Below are 18,396 nucleotides of genomic sequence, written 5' to 3'. Positions count from 1 at the left end.
TTCTTAGAGATCCCTTTGTATTCATCGGCTACTTCAGACCTTATCATCACCAAAATATACATTTTCCATACCGTAGTTAATTGTAGCTCAAGCTTTTTCTTTTAGATTAGTTCTTATATATGTTATCATAAGCATGTACCATATTTGTGAGTAGATTTTAGGATCTCACAAAATTCAATGTTAATTCGTCCCAACTATTTCGACGAATTAACAGCAACTATCGTTGTTAATATCCGTATCTATCATCCATACTGCTTTACGACGAACAACTCAATGATGATGTAACAACAATTTTTTTGTTATAAATTCACGACAAATTATGATGAATCTTAATTTACGACACACATTTAGTATAAATGTATCGCTATTTCGTCGTAAATATTCATTTACGGCAAATTACAACAAATATGGCTGTTGCCTGTCGTAAAGCCCTTATTTTCTTGTAGTGAATATTTATGTCACAGCTTTAACCTCTATAAATTGTAGATGGATCTGTTTGAATTACCGATCAAAAACTGAAATATCCATTCAGGAGATAATGTTTTTTCCTGAGAGAGGACGTTAGTTTCACATTTCAGATGTTGGCCCCCTATAAAGCTAACTAAAATCATACTTTTAGTTAAGTTCCTATTATTCATATCCATTATTATCAATATTCTGTTATATTTTCCATAAATGCTTAAACAATACAATACTATAGTTTTTTAGTGAAAATTTTGGACCATTTCTCGACCATTTCTCGAGATTTGTGTTCATCTTTGCACATGAACCATGTTAATCTTCTCTATATCATTCCAATTTTATCAGATGTTCCTTTAGGACCTACAATACTATAGTTTCTTTATTTGATGTTTGGAGTCAAGTGCGATACAAACAAAATAATCAAATTATGTACGAAATTACGATTTGGATCAACTCTTTTGAGCATTACAATCGTCCTTTGTAGTACCTACACAACCTATAAAACAAATTCGCATTTATATAAAGTCTGAGATGGACATATAACGTTATAATCCGATAAATTAATTTGCTTATACGATATATTTTGCAGATGCATGTGTAAGTTGTGATGGAATGTTTGCTAATATGTTGTTGAAGCACATAATGTGTGTGATATATCATTCCAAATGTCCCAAGCTTATCATCAAATTTAGAATGTCCCAAACTTGTGATTATTATTTTAAAATGAACACCAAAGACATGTTGTTATATGTATTATATATACACATATTACATGCGTAAGCTTCTACTTCCCAACCATTCCATAATCTTTGTTCTATCCGGCCAATGAAAATGGGTGATAAACTTAGACTATCCGTCGGAATTTGGGTATTTTTTTCTTCAATTTTTGTATGATACTATGTTTTCTTAAACCATCCTATGCTATATTTCCAAAATTTATTAATATAACCTATATTTAAACACGTAATTTCGGTCTTAGCTTATAAGAAATTGTTTCTTTTTTTTGTAACATAATATATTTAAAACAAATTTATATGAGTTTTGATTGTTTAAAACTCATGCATGAACTCTCCACAGGAAACGGAGCTTCCTTGCTGCTCTATACAGCTCCAGTGTATGTAAAATAAAAGCCAATTTAATTTGAATTAGGCAAGAAAGTTAACTATAGCTTATTTTTTTTACTGTAGATTAACATTTTCAAGGGTGTTTAAGAAGAAAAGCACAGAAGAATTCTCATGTCTTCCTTACGTTATGACACTCTTCAACTGTTTGATTTACACTTGGTACGGTTTACCGATTGTGAGCCATTGTTGGGAGAATTTTCCTCTTGTGAGCATTAATGGAGTTGGCATCGTTCTCGAATCAATCTTCATTTTCGTATATTTCTGCTACGCGTCGCCCAAAGAAAAGGTAGGATATTCATTAGAATCATATGATATTGTTTTATGTTTAAATAGTGACATTGAGATATATAAACATATGAAATAGATTAAGGTTGGTGTTATATTTGTTCCGGTGATCGTTGTGTTTGGGTTAACAACGGCAATCTCAGCCGTGGTGTTTGAAGACCACCGTCACCGAAAATCATTCGTCGGAAGTGTTGGCCTCGTGGCTTCTATCTCCATGTATGGTTCTCCTCTCATCGTTATGGTAAGCTATGTATATATGCATTGATCAAACCACAAGAAAAAAAGAGAGCAACTCTCTAAAATATAAGCCACAGTTTTACATTTATTCCAAATGTATATGTTTTTTTAAGATTTTGTTTTTCCTACCACAATCAAGTCAAATATTAGTTAGAGATATTACTTATGAAAAAATATATACTTACGGATCAAGCTAACTAATGTGAATGTGTGTACAGAAAAAAGTGATAGAGACAAAAAGTGTGGAATACATGCCTTTTTACTTGTCATTCTTTTCATTTTTGGCTAGCTCCCTTTGGTTGGCATATGGTTTACTTAGCCATGATCTCTTTCTTGCGGTTCGTTTCTTTTCTAGTTCACTCCCTTTCTTTGGTTTATTTCTTATTTCAACATATTTAAACGGGTCCAAGATTATTATTTTTTTGTTGATTTAGAAGTTTCGTTGCTTTGTGGATTGAAAAAGAGTGATAATTTTAAGAATGAAAAAAAAAACTCTTATTGATTTGATGTATTGTTAAAACATTTGTTAACTGCTCAACCTTTTTCCTAAAACAAATTTGGTGTTAATCACTAGTGTTAGGGGGTGGTACACAGATTAGACCTTTCAGCGTAGCGATAAAACCTATCAGGTTAGGGGTCTAGTCAGACTACTTGGTAATTATCAACATTGTGACTAGCAATTTTTAGAACCTTGGTTACTAATCTTCTTTCTACGGCAATTTACTAGTCTGTGGAATGAAAAACCTGGTGTATATTAATACAAATAAGGTCCACTAAAATTGTTTGTGTGACTACATAAAGAATGCAATAAATTGTTGAGATTTCACTTGCATGCAGTTGCCTAATATGGTGGGGACTCCATTGGGGATTCTCCAACTTATCATCTACTTTAAGTACAAGAACAAAAAGGAAGCGCCAATTACAACAACGGTGGTGGGCAAATGGGACCATGAGAAGAACAAGAGTAAACTTGAGCTTGTAGTCGACGTTGATCATGATGCTGATGCTGATGACAATGAGAAGAAGTTCATGAATGCATGTTAGTTAGCTTTCAGCTTTATGAGTTTTAACTTTCTTGGATGTATTTTTCTTCTCCAAAAACTGTGTATGAATCCATCCAGAGATGTTAGGTCAACGTCAAGGTCTCGTGGGTTGTGCTTTCATTACATGATGTTACATCTCTATTCTTGATCATGCGAATAGAAACAAGAAGAGTTTTTGTATTCGACGACAAAGATTCATTGTGTCGACAAAAAGACAAAAGAAAAAGATCGATCTATAGCCGATGACTGATACAATTCAGAATTATTGAGTATTTTGTAAAACGTATCCAAAGAGCACGTGGAATCGCAGAAAAACACCATCAGCTTCCACTTTATAGAAAATAATACAGTAATAATCTGTTGCAAATTAATTAACAGAGTTTTTCACTTCTTCGCAAATCAAAATTTCATTAAAAATATAATACTTTTTTTTTATAAACCCTATCAGCTATCCGGTCGGCCCGGAAAAACGTACCTAATGTTACAGAGTGGACTAATTCAAAAGCTTACTACACCGCCTAATCCGAGTTTGAAACTATTTATTTTAGCATTATTTTTTATAAACACAGAGAGTATTTTTGGTTAATGTTACAAAAATTACTACTCAATTCGCATACTCCATTATTTTTGGGCAATTGATCTCAAACTGAAAACTTTTTCATTCATACATTTACTACTATTTTTTCTCGATGTAACTGTTACTTTTGTTTTATGAAAGCCCATAGACGTAATACTTATAATGGGCCAGTGAAAGCGTAAAAGCTCATATAATATCAATTCTGTTGTCAGCCCGACAAGGAAGACGCCGTAAAACGACAGCGTTTAGAAAAACCGCGAGGCAGTTTTGGATTCCACTTTTCCTCTCATCTCTCTCACCTTCTTCGCATCTCTTTCATACATTATCTCCTTCCCCAAACGTGAATCCCTAATTTCATCTGCACGTTCCAAATCACTAAGACGATTTCGCCAGGTTACACGATATCTCACGATTCATCATCTCGGTTTCTTTCGTAGTAGCTCGTTTCGTATAATCTTAACTTCGCTGGTGAAAATCGGATATTTGATTTTCTTCTTCGTCTCGATATTGCTTATTGGTGGGAATCATCAACTCTTTGAGATCTATAGGGTTTCTGATTCGTACTACATGGCTTGCTTGTGCCAATTTATATCTTTTTTCTCTCTGTTAATTTGACAGTCCCTATACCACCGCGATGTCTTCCGTGTCAAGCCAGCCACAGTTTCGATACACGCAGCCACCTTCAAAGGTTCTTCATCTGAGAAACTTGCCTTGGGAATGCACTGAAGACGAGTTGATTGAACTCGGGAAGCCCTTTGGCACTGTTGTGAATACAAAGTGCAATGTTGGAGCCAATCGGAACCAAGCTTTCATTGAGTTTGTAAGTGAAGAGAGACTTATCATTGTATTATTGCAGCAGCAGAACAAAGTTTCGATTTTTAATTGTTTCTTTTTTTTTTTTTTGCAGGAAGATTTAAACCAAGCTATACAGATGATCTCGTACTACGCTTCTTCATCGGACCCTGCTCAAGTTCGAGGTAAAACTGTCTACCTCCAGTACTCCAACAGGCACGAGATAGTGAACAACAAAACGGCGGCAGATGTTGTGGGGAATGTTCTTCTTGTGACAGTTGAAGGAGATGATGCTCGCATGGTCAGCATTGATGTCTTGCATCTGGTAAGTGGATCAAGCACCCTTTTGTTTTTGCTGAAAAGATTGTTCTCGACGACATTCTAGATACGTTAGGTTGTAGGTTTGTCTTGCTTTTGGAAACTTACTTTTTTGACATGAATGCAAATGGATCAGCAGGGCCATGTCAAGGCAATTTCTTCAGTGGCAGGATTATGCATTAGGAGAAAGAGCACATGTGTGTTTGTTTCCTTTCTCCTTTCCCTAACACTGCCTCTCTCTCTCTCTCTCTCTCTCTCTTCCCTACTCTTTCTCCCTCACATTTCCCTTTTATCAAATACTCTAATAGGGTGTGTAAGATATCATCTTACATAGGTGTAGTTTTCTTCGATATGATAGGGGCCAGCTTTATCTGCACATTGTTTGTGATGTATAACTGTATAAAAGTTCATGCGTCTGTGACCGATTTTATCTAGACGTTCATCAGTCTCTGCTTACCTATGGAGGAATACGTTCTTTCTAGTCTGCTTGTTTGTTATGCTGGAAGGCATATATCATTTGCCTTCCAGATAATATATACCGGTCTCAAACTTACCACACCATATTATGTTGGTTTAATTTGTTATCCTAACTTCTGCGGTGCTGTGCGAATTTGATATGTAAATGGCAAATTAAATTTGTCTGGGAATGTTTCTGAAGTACAAACTAGTTACAGAAACCGCTCTGTAGTCTTTAAAGTCGACCCTTCTAATTTTTGGTTGTTCTAATTGCTGGTTTGTAATGCAGGTATTCTCAGCCTTTGGGTTTGTCCACAAGATTACTTTTTTCGAGAAGACAGCTGGATATCAGGTATACTACCTAGCCTTACATGCTTTGGGTTTTGATGTTTTCTAGGTATAATACTTATAGATTTTACTGTCGTAATTTCTCTTAGGCACTGGTTCAATTTTCTGACGCGGATACTGCAACCTCTGCAAAAACTGCCCTCGATGGAAGAAACATCCCTAGGTGACAGTTGTTTAAACTTTTTTTTTGAGACGGTATTTAGTCTAACTGTGAAGGGCTGTATAGTTCTAGATATTGCGTGTAGGATCTGACGTTTGTCAGCCTTACGGACGTCCATAGTACTTTTTTTGTCATCTGATGTTAAATTTTCTTTAGTCATGTATGGTGGTGATGGATCTAGTAGAACCAAACTAGTCTTTTGTTTATTTAATTATAGATATTACAGGCTATAAAGTTTGATACTTGTAAGTAACATCTTTTTCTTTGCATCAGTTATCTACTCCCTGAGGAAGTGGGCCAGTGCTCTCTTAAGATCACATATTCAGCTCATACAGATTTGACTGTCAAATTTCAGAGCCATCGGAGCAGGTATGTGTATTCTCATCATGTGTTGAAACGCGAAACATGTTTTGGTTTTCTTGGTGATTGCCATGACTCCCAGATAATATTAAACTTAATTATTCCTGTTTAATATGCAGGGACTATACTAATCCTTACCTTCCTGTTGCTCCTTCAGCCATTGATAGTACTGGTCAGGTAAGCAGTTTGGGAGCAGTCTCTTGCTTGAAAGTCTAATCATCTTGCTGGTGATGTGTAGATATTCCAAAGAGATGATGAAGTAAACACATCGTTTATTGTTGTTCTACGACCTGACTTGAAAGATCAATGTGTCATTTCGTAATAGGTGATTGTGGGTGTAGACGGAAAGAAGATGGAGCCTGAAAGTAACGTTCTTCTTGCATCCATCGAGAACATGCAGTATGCAGTAACTTTGGATGTTTTACACACGGTAATACTCGATAGACGATGAAATCTCATTGCATGTTTCGTTGGGAAAATATTAATTGTCTCTTGCCCCCTTTTTTTTTCTTTATTAACGAGTAGGTTTTTGCAACATTCGGAGCTGTTCAAAAGATAGCAATGTTTGACAAGAACGGTGGGATGCAAGCATTGATTCAATACCCAGGTAACAACATTCTCTTTATATGAAAATGCTCTGTTGTTCTTTGTCACTGATGTGTTGTAAGGTGAAATTATCAAATGAGTTCTGATCAGATGTTCAAACGGCTGTGATGGCGAAGGGAGCGTTGGAAGGACATTGTATTTATGATGGTGGATTTTGTAAGCTGCACATCACTTACTCACGCCACACCGACCTCAGCATAAAGGTTAGTAGTCTTTTAAGTAGTTAGTGTTAGTTAGAAATCTTTTTTTAAAATGTCAAAAGTAAGGATTATATTTATGTATATTTGGATTTTGAACAGGTGAACAACGATCGAAGCAGAGACTACACGCTGCCTAACCCACCGGATGTTGTGATGACTCGACCATCTGGGCCTTAATCCATACCCGGAGCAATACCATGAGACGCAAGGTCAGAGTCCTTACATGGCAGCACCCTCTCCCGGCTCGATGCATCAAGGGTCGGGTGGGCAAATGCGACCACCACATCATTATGGTTATGAAAAAGAAAGTCATTAAAAAAGGTCAAAGAAGACGAAGTCGTTTTTATCCTCTCTTACATTTCTCCTCTCTCCGTGTTATGTTTATGGAACACATTTGTACTCGAGTCCAGAGAATCAATGATCAAAACCATTCGTTATTTGTCATCGTTTTGCATCTAAAATAATATCTCTTAAGAGTAGATGTCTAATCCCCTGATTATTGGCTAAACATGAGAGAGGGAATCTGGATAAGGTTTTGTTAACCCAGTTGACTTGTTGTCTGGGAGGGATATTGTGGAGGTCTCCAAGAGGAAGAAGATAAAAAGGAATATTCAAGGAAAACCCTACTACTGTCTCCAATGTCTTCGTCCACTCTTCAAGCTTCTCTTCTCCTTCGTCCTCCTCTTCATTCTCTACGTTTCAATACTCAATCTCTGTCCAGTTTCTACCGTCTTTCTTCAACACAGTTTCGTTCCATTCCTTGCTCATTGGGCCACGACAATGTCGCTTCCGATTCGGATTTCCTTCCCAAGGAGGCCTCCTGGAGCGGAGATATCGACCGGAACGTTGCGGACTCAGCAGTGACTGAACAAGGGACGAGTGAAGACATCCTAGTCAATAGAGGAGTAGACGAAGCGGAGGTTAGTAATGCGGAAGACAGGAACAAGAAGGAGAAGAGCAAGTTTCCGATCCTGGTGTTGCTGATGGGCCTATGGGCATCTTTAAAGAGAGCCATGGAGAAGGTAATGCAACGGGAGTGGTGGCCTTTCTCTCGCCCACAGAAGCGTCTCGAGAAACTCATCGCCCAAGCTGATGCCAATCCATTGGACGCTGCTTTGCAGGGTGCTTTATTGGCTGAGCTCAACAAACACATGTATCTAATTTAGGAGTTGAGTTTTTTTTTTTTGTAGCTGAATTCAATTCTGTGTGGTGTGATTATGTCTTGTTTTGCTTCAGTCCTGAAGCTGTCGTTCAACGGTTCGAACAAAGGGAACACGCAGTGGACAGTAGAGGAGTTGCTGAATATATTCGAGCTCTTGTCATTACTAATGCTATTGCCGACTATCTTCCTGACGAGCTATCCAGCAAGCCATCTACTCTTCCCACACTGGTAGTATATTCTTCTTCTACCATCACTACTTCTGTTATCTGTACTAAGATGAATACATCTCTAAGTTAGAATGTTCCTACTTGTCTTTGTCTTGCTGTATATGTAAATAATCATTGGGTCGATGTGCAGCTTCAAGAGCTGAAGCATCGTGCATCAGGCAATATGGACGATTCGTTTGCGAACCCTGGTATATCTGAGAGGCAACCGCTGCATGTTACTTTGGTAAGTTTTCCGCTTTACATTGCTCATCTTGTGAGAGAAGGTTTTTTTTTTGTGAGAGAAGGTTTCATATCTCTAACATGCGTCTTTACTTTGTTAGGTTAATCCGAAAGTTTCAAACAAATCAAGATTTGCACAAGAGCTTGTCTCGACTATCTTGTTCACAATTGCTGTTGGATTAGTTTGGTATGTGTTATCTATATTCTACTTGAATCAAGTTTATAATAAGATTAATTTAGATAACACAGGTGGAAATGTTGCTTTTTTCACTGTGTTCCTCCTGTTAAAATGGAATTTTCTTGTTTAGGTTTATGGGTGCAGCTGCTCTGCAAAAATATATTGGAAGCCTGGAAGGAGTTGAAACTTCGGGTGTTGGTTCAACTTCTTCATTTTCCACAAAAGAGGTTAACAAAGAAATAACGCCTGAAAAGGTATTACCTGAAGCCTAATGTTCTTCGCTGTTTACAAGGATTCTAAAGTAGCTGAATTAGACTTGTTAGGAAATTGGCAACAGTGGCAAAATGTATGGTAAAGAGACAGATATTGCAAATTAGTTGCATGATATGATCTTTCTTACCTGAGACAATTATTGTCTTTTTGAATCCTGGGTCCTCTCTCTATCATAATGCTAGTTTATGCAGTGAACATTTGAATATTTCTGTTCATGCAACATTTGAGCAGAATAATTTGGCGGAGTGGATCACTGTATCTTAATCTGACAAATTTCCTTCCTGCAGAATCTCAAAACATTTAAGGATGTAAAGGGTTGTGATGATGCAAAACAAGAGCTTGAGGAGGTGGTAGAGTATCTTAAAAATCCATCAAAGTTCACCCGTCTTGGAGGAAAGTTGCCAAAGGTATAATCTGTGTAAATTTAATTATTGTAACTTCTCGATTGCGTGTTACTTGGCACTCGGTTTTGTTCGGTCTACTTAAGGCTATAATCTATTTATACTCGAGAGACATTTCTTAAAATGTTTGCTTCCAGGGAATTCTTCTAACAGGGTCACCTGGTACTGGAAAGACATTGCTGGCTAAAGTAAGTTCTCATATAACATTAAATTTTGTTGATAGGTAGGGGTAGTTATCGAAGAGTTAAATATTTCATTTTCTTGTGTGCCTTTCACAAAACTCTTATTAAACTACCTATAGTTTGATTGATTGATTGCAATTAGCTGACCCATTAAAATTTTTTTTAAAGGCAATTGCTGGAGAAGCTGGAGTACCCTTCTTCTATAGAGCTGGATCTGAATTTGAAGAGATGTGAGCCTTCTAGTTTTGTTTTTCTCCGGCCTATGTCTTGAGTAATATCATCATTAACTTTGTATTACGATCATGTGGCTTCAATAATAATAATATCATAATTTACTTGATTGACAGGTTTGTTGGGGTCGGAGCTAAGCGTGTGAGATCCTTGTTTCAGGCAGCTAAGAAAAAGGTCATGTCACTGCTAATAAGCTATTTCAAAAGAGTTATGTTTGTTAAGCTGTGAAGCCTCTCACCATGAGTCAAGTTCTATTTGCTGACAATCATGTGTTACAGGCGCCCTGTATCATTTTCATTGATGAAATCGACGCGGTTGGTTCCACGAGAAAACAATGGGAAGGGCATACAAAGAAGACATTGCATCAACTGCTTGTTGAAATGGATGGTTTTGAGCAGAATGAGGTAGTTTCTTTAATGAGGGATAGTGTACCTTGTGTTTACTTCCCATAATCTGCTAGAGTTTAATAGTACTTTTTGCTGTGCAGGGAATAATAGTTATGGCAGCAACAAACTTGGCTGATATACTTGATCCAGCCCTGACAAGACCGGGTAGATTTGATAGGCATGTAAGTATTCAGCTCCGTATTGCCCTCGTCTCTGTTCAGGCTAGTTACTGAAAAATGAAGAAGTGATTCTATCTGCTTTCAATGAAAATTGTTTTGTTTTGGATTTGCCAAAAGGAATATAATAAACTAATGACAGAAGGTGAATTTAGATTGTGGTCCCTAGTCCGGATGTGCGTGGACGCCAAGAGATTTTGGAACTCTACCTCCAAGGCAAACCTATGTCAGATGATGTGGATGTTAAAGCAATTGCTCGTGGAACTCCTGGATTCAATGGTGCTGGTGAGTATCTTAAAATCTGTAACTACATTTTGTCACTGAGCTATGGAGGTTCAATGATTCACCAAATCAATTTTTCTAGATCTTGCAAACCTTGTAAACATTGCTGCCATTAAGGCAGCTGTTGAAGGTGCTGAGAGACTTTCTGCTGAACAGTTGGAATTCGCCAAGGACCGAATAGTTATGGGCACAGAGAGGAAGACAATGTTCGTATCAGAGGACTCAAAAAAGGTATTTCTAATACTTGTCTTTTGGATGTAGAGTTCAAAACAGCTTGTGACCTCTCTCACTTGCTTCTTGGTCTCTTTAGCTCACTGCCTACCATGAGAGTGGTCATGCTATTGTCGCATTGAACACGGGGGGTGCACACCCGATCCACAAAGCAACTATAATGCCACGTGGATCTGCGTTGGGAATGGTTACGCAGTTACCTTCAAACGATGAAACATCAGTGAGCAAGAAACAATTATTAGCTCGTCTTGATGTATGTATGGGAGGAAGAGTCGCAGAGGAGCTCATCTTTGGCCAGGACCATATCACCACTGGAGCAAGTAGCGATCTCTCCCAGGCCACAGAACTTGCTCAGTATATGGTAATAACTTGTTATAACCTTCATATGACACGAACATTGCTTCTTACCTCTCGTTGTAGCTGTAGTAATGCTTTTGGTTCATTGTGGAAGGTGTCGAGCTGTGGGATGAGTGAGGCAATAGGACCAGTTCATATAAAAGAAAGACCAAGTTCTGAAATGCGATCACGCATCGATGCAGAGGTAGGAGACTCTCTATGTTCATTTTCTTATAGTTCCTATTTAAATCCCTTTGCTCCCAAGTCTGATCATTTTTAATGGTCAGGTTGTGAAACTTCTTCGAGAGGCATATGAGCGAGTGAAATCTCTATTGAAACGGGTTTGTTTGTGCAAAATTTAACGCTAATCTCACACTTTTGACTCTTATCAAAACTGTTTTAGGAGTGTCATTTTCTCACTTTTATTTATTTGGTTATGTGTGTTTTGTCCAGCATGAGAAGCAGCTACACACGTTAGCAAACGCACTTCTGGAGTATGAAACGCTAACCGCAGAGGACATAAAGCGTATTCTCCTTCCAAACCAGGAAGGAGAGAAGTTACAGGAGCAACAAGAAGAAGAAGGAGACTTGGTATTGGCCTAGTCACATCATAAAGACACCTTTTTGGGTGCAAAAAGGGAGGTTCAAAGCTTTTGTACAGGTTAAATCTCACACAGTTTAAACAAAAGAAAAACATCTCCCATATTTTTACAAAAACAATAAACAGATGAAATTATTCATCTCATGTTATACATTATTGTAGTTGTTATTCCATTAGCTCATTAGTCTGACTTCAACCTAGAACTTTATTTTTCATTTGACATTCTATGAAATAAGAAAAATAGTAGAAGAACATTGGGATTAATGTAATTGTAGTTTTATCTCTGTTGTGTTTTTTAAAGGGAAACAAAACTAATTTTTCGTTAAAAGTTCTCTTTATGTTTTTGAGCGAAATCGGCCAATGAAATTTATGCAGAAAACACTTGTTATAATACTGAAAATGGAATCAAACAAGGAATAAAAGGCGAATAAGAGCATACACGTCAGCTTGGAAAATCGTCCAATAGGGAAGTTGCTTTTTGCCACGTCACACATATATGGGCTTGCACGATTTTTTGTTTTTTGTAGGTTATGGACTCTTCTTTCTAGGCCGCAATGCAAACCAAAAGAAAGTCCGTCTCGCCTACCTCTTCTTCCTGATTCGCCTTTCTAGGGTTCATCGTCACTTTGATGATCTGATTCCTTCTACCAGCAATGGCAGTTCTGAAATGGCGTGAAACTCGACGCTTCGTCATTAATCTTCGCGTCGGAATCTGTTCATGTCGTTCCCGTTTCGATTCTTCACCTCCCAACGGTTACAAGTCGCATTGATTCAACGTAATTAACCAAAACTTAACTCTTCATGGCCACTACAACCAAGATCTCGCATTCAAAGACTCTTATCTAGCTTCGAGGCGGTGACTCTCACCTATAAAAATGTATGGCTTGGCTTCATCTTTGAGCATCATCCTCACAGATCCTAAAATTGAGAGAAATATTATATTCTGTATAATGGCTACCTCATCTGTCTTGCTCTCTGATTTGGAGGCTGGAAGTTGTTCTTCTTACACGGTGGAGGTTCGGCTGCTCAGATTCTGGAAAGCAAGAATGTGATCATGTTTGATTTTTTCGTGGTTGAATCTAAACGTGATCATGTTTGACTTAGTAATTCACTATGAGACTTACCAGAAATCTCTTGCGGAGCACCAAAACCCAGACACGTTGAAGAGGCTGAATGAGGCTGATAGAGCCAAGAAGATTTGCCGTATCAATAGTATTTCGATCCCACTATTGGTGAGGCGGAGCGTCAAAAAGGTAATCTGGTTTTGCAGTTCTATCTTGGTAAAGCGAGTTATACTAACATCATTTTGTGTTTGTAATACAGGTAATAAGTTATTCAAGGAGCAGGAGTATCATGATGCCGTGAGACATCACACTGAAGCGATACAAAGAAATCCAAAAGAACCAACAGTAAGTCCAATTCTAATCATCTTATGTGCTTAACTGTTGTGTATAAAGGCTTCACTGTTACGTCTTCATTTCGGTTTAGAGCGAACCAGTGAGCTAAGATTATTTTATTTTCTTCTTCTTCCAGACTAGGCCTAGGGGAATGCAAGACCCGGGAATCAAGAACATTCTCACAGATCTGTAATGAGACAAGTAATGAGACAAACTTTGATCTCTAGATGTCTTCTCGATTTACAAATCAATGTTTGGTTATTTGTTGCAGCAATCCATCTTGATGTTAATGATATCTCACCGAAATCCAAACTCTTTTAACAGATTCTGTATGATTTCAGGAGAATTCACCAGCAGCACAACATGCACACCCCGATGATCATGATCAAATCCAAAAGCATATAAAGCTAAACCCAGATTTTTTACTTTTTGTAGCTCTCAAACCAAAATCAAGTTCCACCCATTGTTTCAGGATAATCTGATGTAACATTTTCTTATATCAATTGTGTCTTTATAAGACAGAGACTTGAATTGCTTACATAACTGCATAGCCCAAAACAAACTCACAAAAATTCTTCAGTACGTAGGGTTAGTTCTGAACAAGAAAAACAAAATGTTAAGCATCAACTTCTTCATCCTCGGATTAAAGTTCAGAGGATGATGCAAGCTCTTGGTGTTTTGTTGAATGTTTCAGTTTAGGACTTACACGGGATGAAGATGAGGCTAAGGAGGATGAGATACCTACACGGCTACCTGACGGCCAACACCAGTGTGAGAACCGAAATTCGTACTGTTGATTTCCGTTTAAATTAGGAAACTAGGAAAACCCTAATTTCCCAGAGGACCCTGATATCTGCTAATTACCACACGTCAAGCAATCAGAACACGAGAATAACAACGATAAGAATAAAAAATCGAAAAAGAGAGCAAAGTATATCTTATTCCGAATCTGCGTATGAGCGTTTACAATATGGTATAAGCCTGGGCTCGAGAGCTGTCGGCGAGATTCCTAGTTCTAGCAACCCTAAGACGGCTAAACCTAATTGAGTCGCATCTCGAAATAACAAAAACGGAAAATTGCCTAAATTGCTCTAAGTGCTAAGTTTGCTCTGAAAAGTCCTCCTTCCCATGCTCCTCGCCTAGGACTCCTTATATACTAGCTCCAAGGTCGGTTTACGCTTTTACTCTTCTGCACTTAAGCCGTCATAGCATAAAAATGGAGATATTCCATTTTTCCCGATCTTCCAATTATCTTCAAAACTTTCGTTTTTATCCGCGGAAACTTGACATTTATCCTTCCTTGTGGACCAAGCGTAAACTGTGCTGCGGTTTACGGGCTTTTGGTTAAGAAATCGTAGGATGGGCCTCGAGTCGTGGTTTAGATCCCTTTGGGCCGTCTTCCGACTCGACATACACTACTACGAATTCTTTTCAATAAAGAACGAACTTTCCGCGGTGTCTAATCCGCGAAGTTTGATTGATGGATTTGAATAGCGGAAAACATGGACTGAGATTGCTACGGTCTTCGGAAGATAGCATTCGAAGGTTTGACGAGAATGCATGGACTGATGTCGTATCGATGTTCGGAAGGGTTCGATCGCTACACAGCGACTGAACTTCGGCTCGAGCCCGGTTGCTACGTAGCGACCGAACGGGACAAGCGCTCTAGCGACCGAGCCTTGGCTTGAGCTTGGTCACTACGTAGCAACCGAGCGGGACGATCGCTCGGTCGCTACGTAGCGACCGAGCTTTGGCTCGAGCTCGGTCGCTACGTAGCGGGACGATCGTTCGGTCGCTACGTAGCGACCGAGCTTTGGCTCGAGCTTGGTCGCTAAGTAGCGACCGAGCGGGACGAGCGCTCGGTCGCTACGTAGCGACCGAGCGGGACGATCGCTCAGTCGCTACGTAGCGACCGAGCTTTGGCTCGAGCTTGGTCGCTACGTAGCGACCGAGCTTTGGCTCGAGCTTGGTCGCTACGTAGCGACCGAGCGGAACGAGCGCTCGGTCGCTACGTAGCGACCGAGCTTTGGCTCGAGCTCGGTCGCTACGTAGCGGCCGAGCGTGACGAGCGCTCGGTCGCTACGTAGCGACCGAGACTTGGCTTGAGCTCGGTCGCTACGTAGCGACCGAGCGGGACGATCGCTCAGTCACTACGTAGCGACCGAGCTTTAGCTCGAGCTCGGTCGCTACGTAGGGACCGAGCTGGGGCTCGAGCTCGGTCGCTACGTAGCGACCTAGCGGGACGAGCACTCGGTAGCTACGTAGCGACCGAGATTGAGCTCGAGCTCGGTCGCTACGTAGCGACCGAGCGGGACGGACGTTCGGTCGCTGCGTAACGACCTGTTTCGAGCTTTCGTCAGACATCTCTATTCTTTCTTCCGTAAAGCTTTTTCGGAAGGAAGAATCTATTTCGAAAAGTACTCTTCGGAGAAATTCTTATTTTCTTCCTCGGACGTTTTAAATGTTAAATTTGTCGTAACCGTTTTTGACCCCAACAGTTAGCCCCCCAGCCCGATAGAGTTGTGACTCTAGCGGGCGGATAGATGACTTTGACAAGGTTAAGTGTATTGGACGAAATTCACATTTTAAACTCCGCGGAAAAAAGTTATCGAGACGATATTCCGAATCCATACTTCTATAAGTAGTGAGCTCTTGTCCTTCATTTTCTTCACACCTTCCCTTCTTCATTCCTTCAAACTCATTCAAAAATTAAAAAACTCACTAGTTTCATAACTTTCCTTTCAACATGTCTTCCTCCCAAGGTGATAAGAAGGATTCCGACGTCGAGATGGGCGAGGCCACTTCTCCGGCTCCGGTTCTAACTTCTCCGGCGGAAGCGCCGGCTTGTGTTGCCGGTCATCTTTCTTTCCGAGAGGAACTAGTTCGTCGTCAAGCCGAGAAAGAACTAGCTCAAGCTGGCTCTGAGTTTCCGTCTTCTTCCGCGCAGGTCGTTGCCTCGTGTCATGGGACCGAAGTCATGGCTCTTCTCCCGCAAGCCCTACCTGCAGGATCTTCCACGACTCCGATCCTTGTCGAGGACAAGGAGAAGGCCGCTGACCCTATGCCTCCTCCTCCAGCCAGAAAAGACGTCGTTCTGGCATTGCATGCTCCTAGCGCTGTCCTGACTACTCAGCCTAAGAGTCGGAAGAGGAAACTTGCCAAGAGTGGTGACGGGGAGAATTCGCAGCGAGGTGGATCGAGCCTAGCATCGGGACTTCGTGGAAAGGTTTATCTCTTGTTTGAATTCTCGATCGTCTTTTGTGCATTCTTTTCTCAGACTTAGTCTTAAGAATTATCACCGTTCGCAGTTAATATCGTTGATCGATGGGATGATCGGCGAATGTGGTTCTGAGACCAGTCGCCTTTCCGGGAAGTTGGTGGAGCTTCAGGGCAGATGGTCCGAAACTGAGGCCATGTTGACGGCTGTCAAGGACTCTCACTCTGCGAAAGTGTCGAAGCTCGAGGTTGTGATAGGAGAGCTTGAGAGGGACCTTGGGAAGACGGTGAGTTCCTTACTTAAGGAAAAGAAGGCCAGGAAGGCCAAATCCTCTGAGGTGCGTCGACTCCAGAGTCAGATCGAGAGTGACGCGGGACTAGCGCGCCGTGGGATCCAAGAGGCTACGGATGCCCTTCGCGCGGAGTTTTAAGCTCGCTTGGCGAAGATTTCTGCTTCCCTGGGTTCCCTCGAGTGTATCCGGAGCAGGGATCTAGCTTTGGCGACGATTGAGGGTGGGATGGCCGTGGTTCGGTCGTTCCAAAGTGAGACTCCCCCGACCTTGGAGGCCGAAGAGGCCCGACTGTTCGGCTGCAAGGGAGATATGGCAGCCGAGAATGGAGATTTCGGTCTCGTCCTGGCCGACCTGAAATCCGCGTGCTTCCTTCCGACGTGTTCAGAAGACCCAGAGGGGAAAGACCCGATGGTCAGAGAAAACGGAGGTGGCGCGGCTCCAGGCTCGGACGAGGCAGTGGGTGAAGAGGGGGCGTAAGTTCTAAGGATGACTTGGGTTAGATCTCTTGCGAGAGATTTTTTTTTATGTTTTTATGTTTCGGCCTTGTATGGCCTTATTTGTATTTCGGGACTGGCCGTGTGTGGCTTTGAATCCCTGCCGCTCTGCGGCTTTCTTTTTATGGTAAGATAATCGGATAGCGCTTTTTATGAGTTTGTGAATAGTGGGGAGGAAGGTGATGAGTTGTCGTCTCATATCCTTCTTCGATTGTGAAATGTTTCATTCGAGACCTGTTTCGAGAGTTCTTCTGCGAGATGTGAACTCTGCGGGGGTGCTGAAGATGTCGAACATAAACATAGAGGCATGGTTTAAGAATCTCTTATCTTTCGATATCATGCCTTTGAGATGTTAGAGACCAGTGCGCTGGGTTTAGGGCAAGACCTAGGTTTACTCTCGGTTTAAGGATTGTGCGGTGACTAACCGGCTATCGTTTTCCTGTCGCGATTTCGTCCTGATTCGTGTCGATGTAAAGTCCGCGATAGGTTCTCGACTTATACGACTTGTTTGATACGAATCGAGCATCTCTCCGGAGACCGGAAGTGCTAGACCAAAATTTTGGATTTCTTTTATAGCGCTATTATCCTTGTGTCGGACGTAAGAGAGTCATCTTCGTGAGATGGCTATGTCTGTTTAGGATGTTTTGTGAGTTCGATGTCATCAGCATCAGACTTGGTGGCGTGTGCCGTTGTTTCGAATTTTTTGCGCAAAATAGGTGCTAGTGTGTGCATATATATGTTTCTTTTGTGACGGAAGTTTCGTTCGTTCGAAAGAAATAAACTTTTGAGGCATCTTTTGCGACGTCTCGCGATGCCAAAGGTTGCTTCTCCTAAACGGTTGACTAATATCCGAAGACCTCGCATTGATTTTACAGGTGAGGAGGTTTTGATAAGTCGAAAACACCAAGAGCGTGGTAAGAAGTTTTTTCGATTTGGGGAGTATACGAGTATACGTACCTACTCCCCCCTTTTTAATGAGGGGGGACAGCTGAATTTGCCTTTCGGCAAACTGCCTACGTACTCCTTGCGGAGATCAAGCCGTCTCGTAGTTCAGTTTCATGCCGCGAGTGTTCTTACTCGGCGGTAGATGTCGCGATGTCCGCCTTGACCTTGTCGATCGTGGCTGGGTCAACGCTATTTTCT

General features: G+C 40.6%; 3 protein-coding genes and 1 pseudogene across 7 annotated transcripts; 3 read left to right on the top strand and 1 right to left on the bottom strand.

The window, feature by feature from the left end:
* Positions 1–710: 710 nt before the first annotated feature.
* Positions 711–823, bottom strand: LOC125605040 (annotated as a pseudogene).
* A 320-nt stretch (positions 824–1,143) lies between these two features.
* Positions 1,144–3,336, top strand: LOC106417225 (bidirectional sugar transporter SWEET3). 5 transcript variants are annotated; one of them, XM_048775081.1, is made up of 6 exons: positions 1,146–1,329; positions 1,540–1,576; positions 1,650–1,872; positions 1,951–2,112; positions 2,327–2,446; positions 2,946–3,336. In XM_048775081.1, exons 3-6 carry the CDS (start codon positions 1,714–1,716, stop codon positions 3,150–3,152), a joined length of 648 nt encoding a protein of 215 aa, XP_048631038.1. In that variant the 5' UTR covers positions 1,146–1,329; positions 1,540–1,576; positions 1,650–1,713; the 3' UTR covers positions 3,153–3,336. The 5 variants fall into 5 exon arrangements, with proteins under 5 accessions (XP_048631039.1, XP_048631038.1, XP_022567142.2 ...); XM_048775082.1 differs by lacking the exon at positions 1,540–1,576 and having other exon boundaries at positions 1,144–1,329; XM_022711421.2 differs by lacking the exon at positions 1,146–1,329 and having other exon boundaries at positions 1,349–1,576; positions 2,015–2,112; positions 2,398–2,446.
* Positions 3,337–3,980: 644 nt separating this feature from the next.
* Positions 3,981–7,447, top strand: LOC106418423 (polypyrimidine tract-binding protein homolog 2). The gene is given in 12 exon segments (XM_048775080.1): positions 3,981–4,245; positions 4,347–4,548; positions 4,636–4,845; positions 5,584–5,646; positions 5,732–5,805; positions 6,076–6,171; positions 6,282–6,339; positions 6,488–6,592; positions 6,688–6,769; positions 6,859–6,971; positions 7,068–7,142; positions 7,144–7,447. Coding segments are annotated over 11 exon segments (1,203 nt in total). The 5' UTR covers positions 3,981–4,245; positions 4,347–4,362; the 3' UTR covers positions 7,285–7,447.
* A 142-nt stretch (positions 7,448–7,589) lies between these two features.
* LOC106418422 (ATP-dependent zinc metalloprotease FTSH 11, chloroplastic/mitochondrial) lies at positions 7,590–12,137 on the top strand. The gene is made up of 17 exons (XM_013859128.3): positions 7,590–8,121; positions 8,205–8,358; positions 8,488–8,580; positions 8,678–8,763; positions 8,885–9,008; positions 9,315–9,434; positions 9,566–9,616; positions 9,779–9,840; positions 9,958–10,015; positions 10,120–10,245; positions 10,329–10,409; positions 10,559–10,688; positions 10,768–10,916; positions 10,996–11,277; positions 11,368–11,457; positions 11,540–11,593; positions 11,706–12,137. Exons 1-17 carry the CDS (start codon positions 7,607–7,609, stop codon positions 11,853–11,855), a joined length of 2,325 nt encoding a protein of 774 aa, XP_013714582.1. The 5' UTR covers positions 7,590–7,606; the 3' UTR covers positions 11,856–12,137.
* The last annotated feature ends 6,259 nt before the right edge of the window (positions 12,138–18,396 follow it).

The sequence above is a fragment of the Brassica napus genome, unplaced genomic scaffold (assembly GCF_020379485.1).
Source record: "Brassica napus cultivar Da-Ae unplaced genomic scaffold, Da-Ae ScsIHWf_686;HRSCAF=998, whole genome shotgun sequence".
Taxonomy (NCBI): Eukaryota; Viridiplantae; Streptophyta; class Magnoliopsida; order Brassicales; family Brassicaceae; genus Brassica; species Brassica napus.
This window is presented reverse-complemented; position numbering and strand designations above follow the sequence as displayed.

What these genes read in the sequence shown, in the direction of transcription:
- LOC106418422 (XM_013859128.3), top strand. Translation starts at nt 7,607, where the DNA reads ATGTCTTCGTCCACTCTTCAAGCTTCTCTTCTCCTTCGTCCTCCTCTT. An exon ending in AACCGCTGCATGTTACTTTG is followed by an intron (nt 8,581 to 8,677) that starts GTAAGTTTTCCG and finishes TTACTTTGTTAG; the next exon opens with GTTAATCCGAAAGTTTCAAA. An exon ending in AAGAAATAACGCCTGAAAAG is followed by an intron (nt 9,009 to 9,314) that starts GTATTACCTGAA and finishes TCCTTCCTGCAG; the next exon opens with AATCTCAAAACATTTAAGGA.
- LOC106417225 (XM_022711419.2), top strand. Translation starts at nt 1,497, where the DNA reads ATGAGTTTTGATTGTTTAAAACTCATGCATGAACTCTCCACAGGAAAC. An exon ending in CTGCTCTATACAGCTCCAGT is followed by an intron (nt 1,577 to 1,649) that starts GTATGTAAAATA and finishes TTTTTACTGTAG; the next exon opens with ATTAACATTTTCAAGGGTGT. An exon ending in ACGCGTCGCCCAAAGAAAAG is followed by an intron (nt 1,873 to 1,950) that starts GTAGGATATTCA and finishes CATATGAAATAG; the next exon opens with ATTAAGGTTGGTGTTATATT.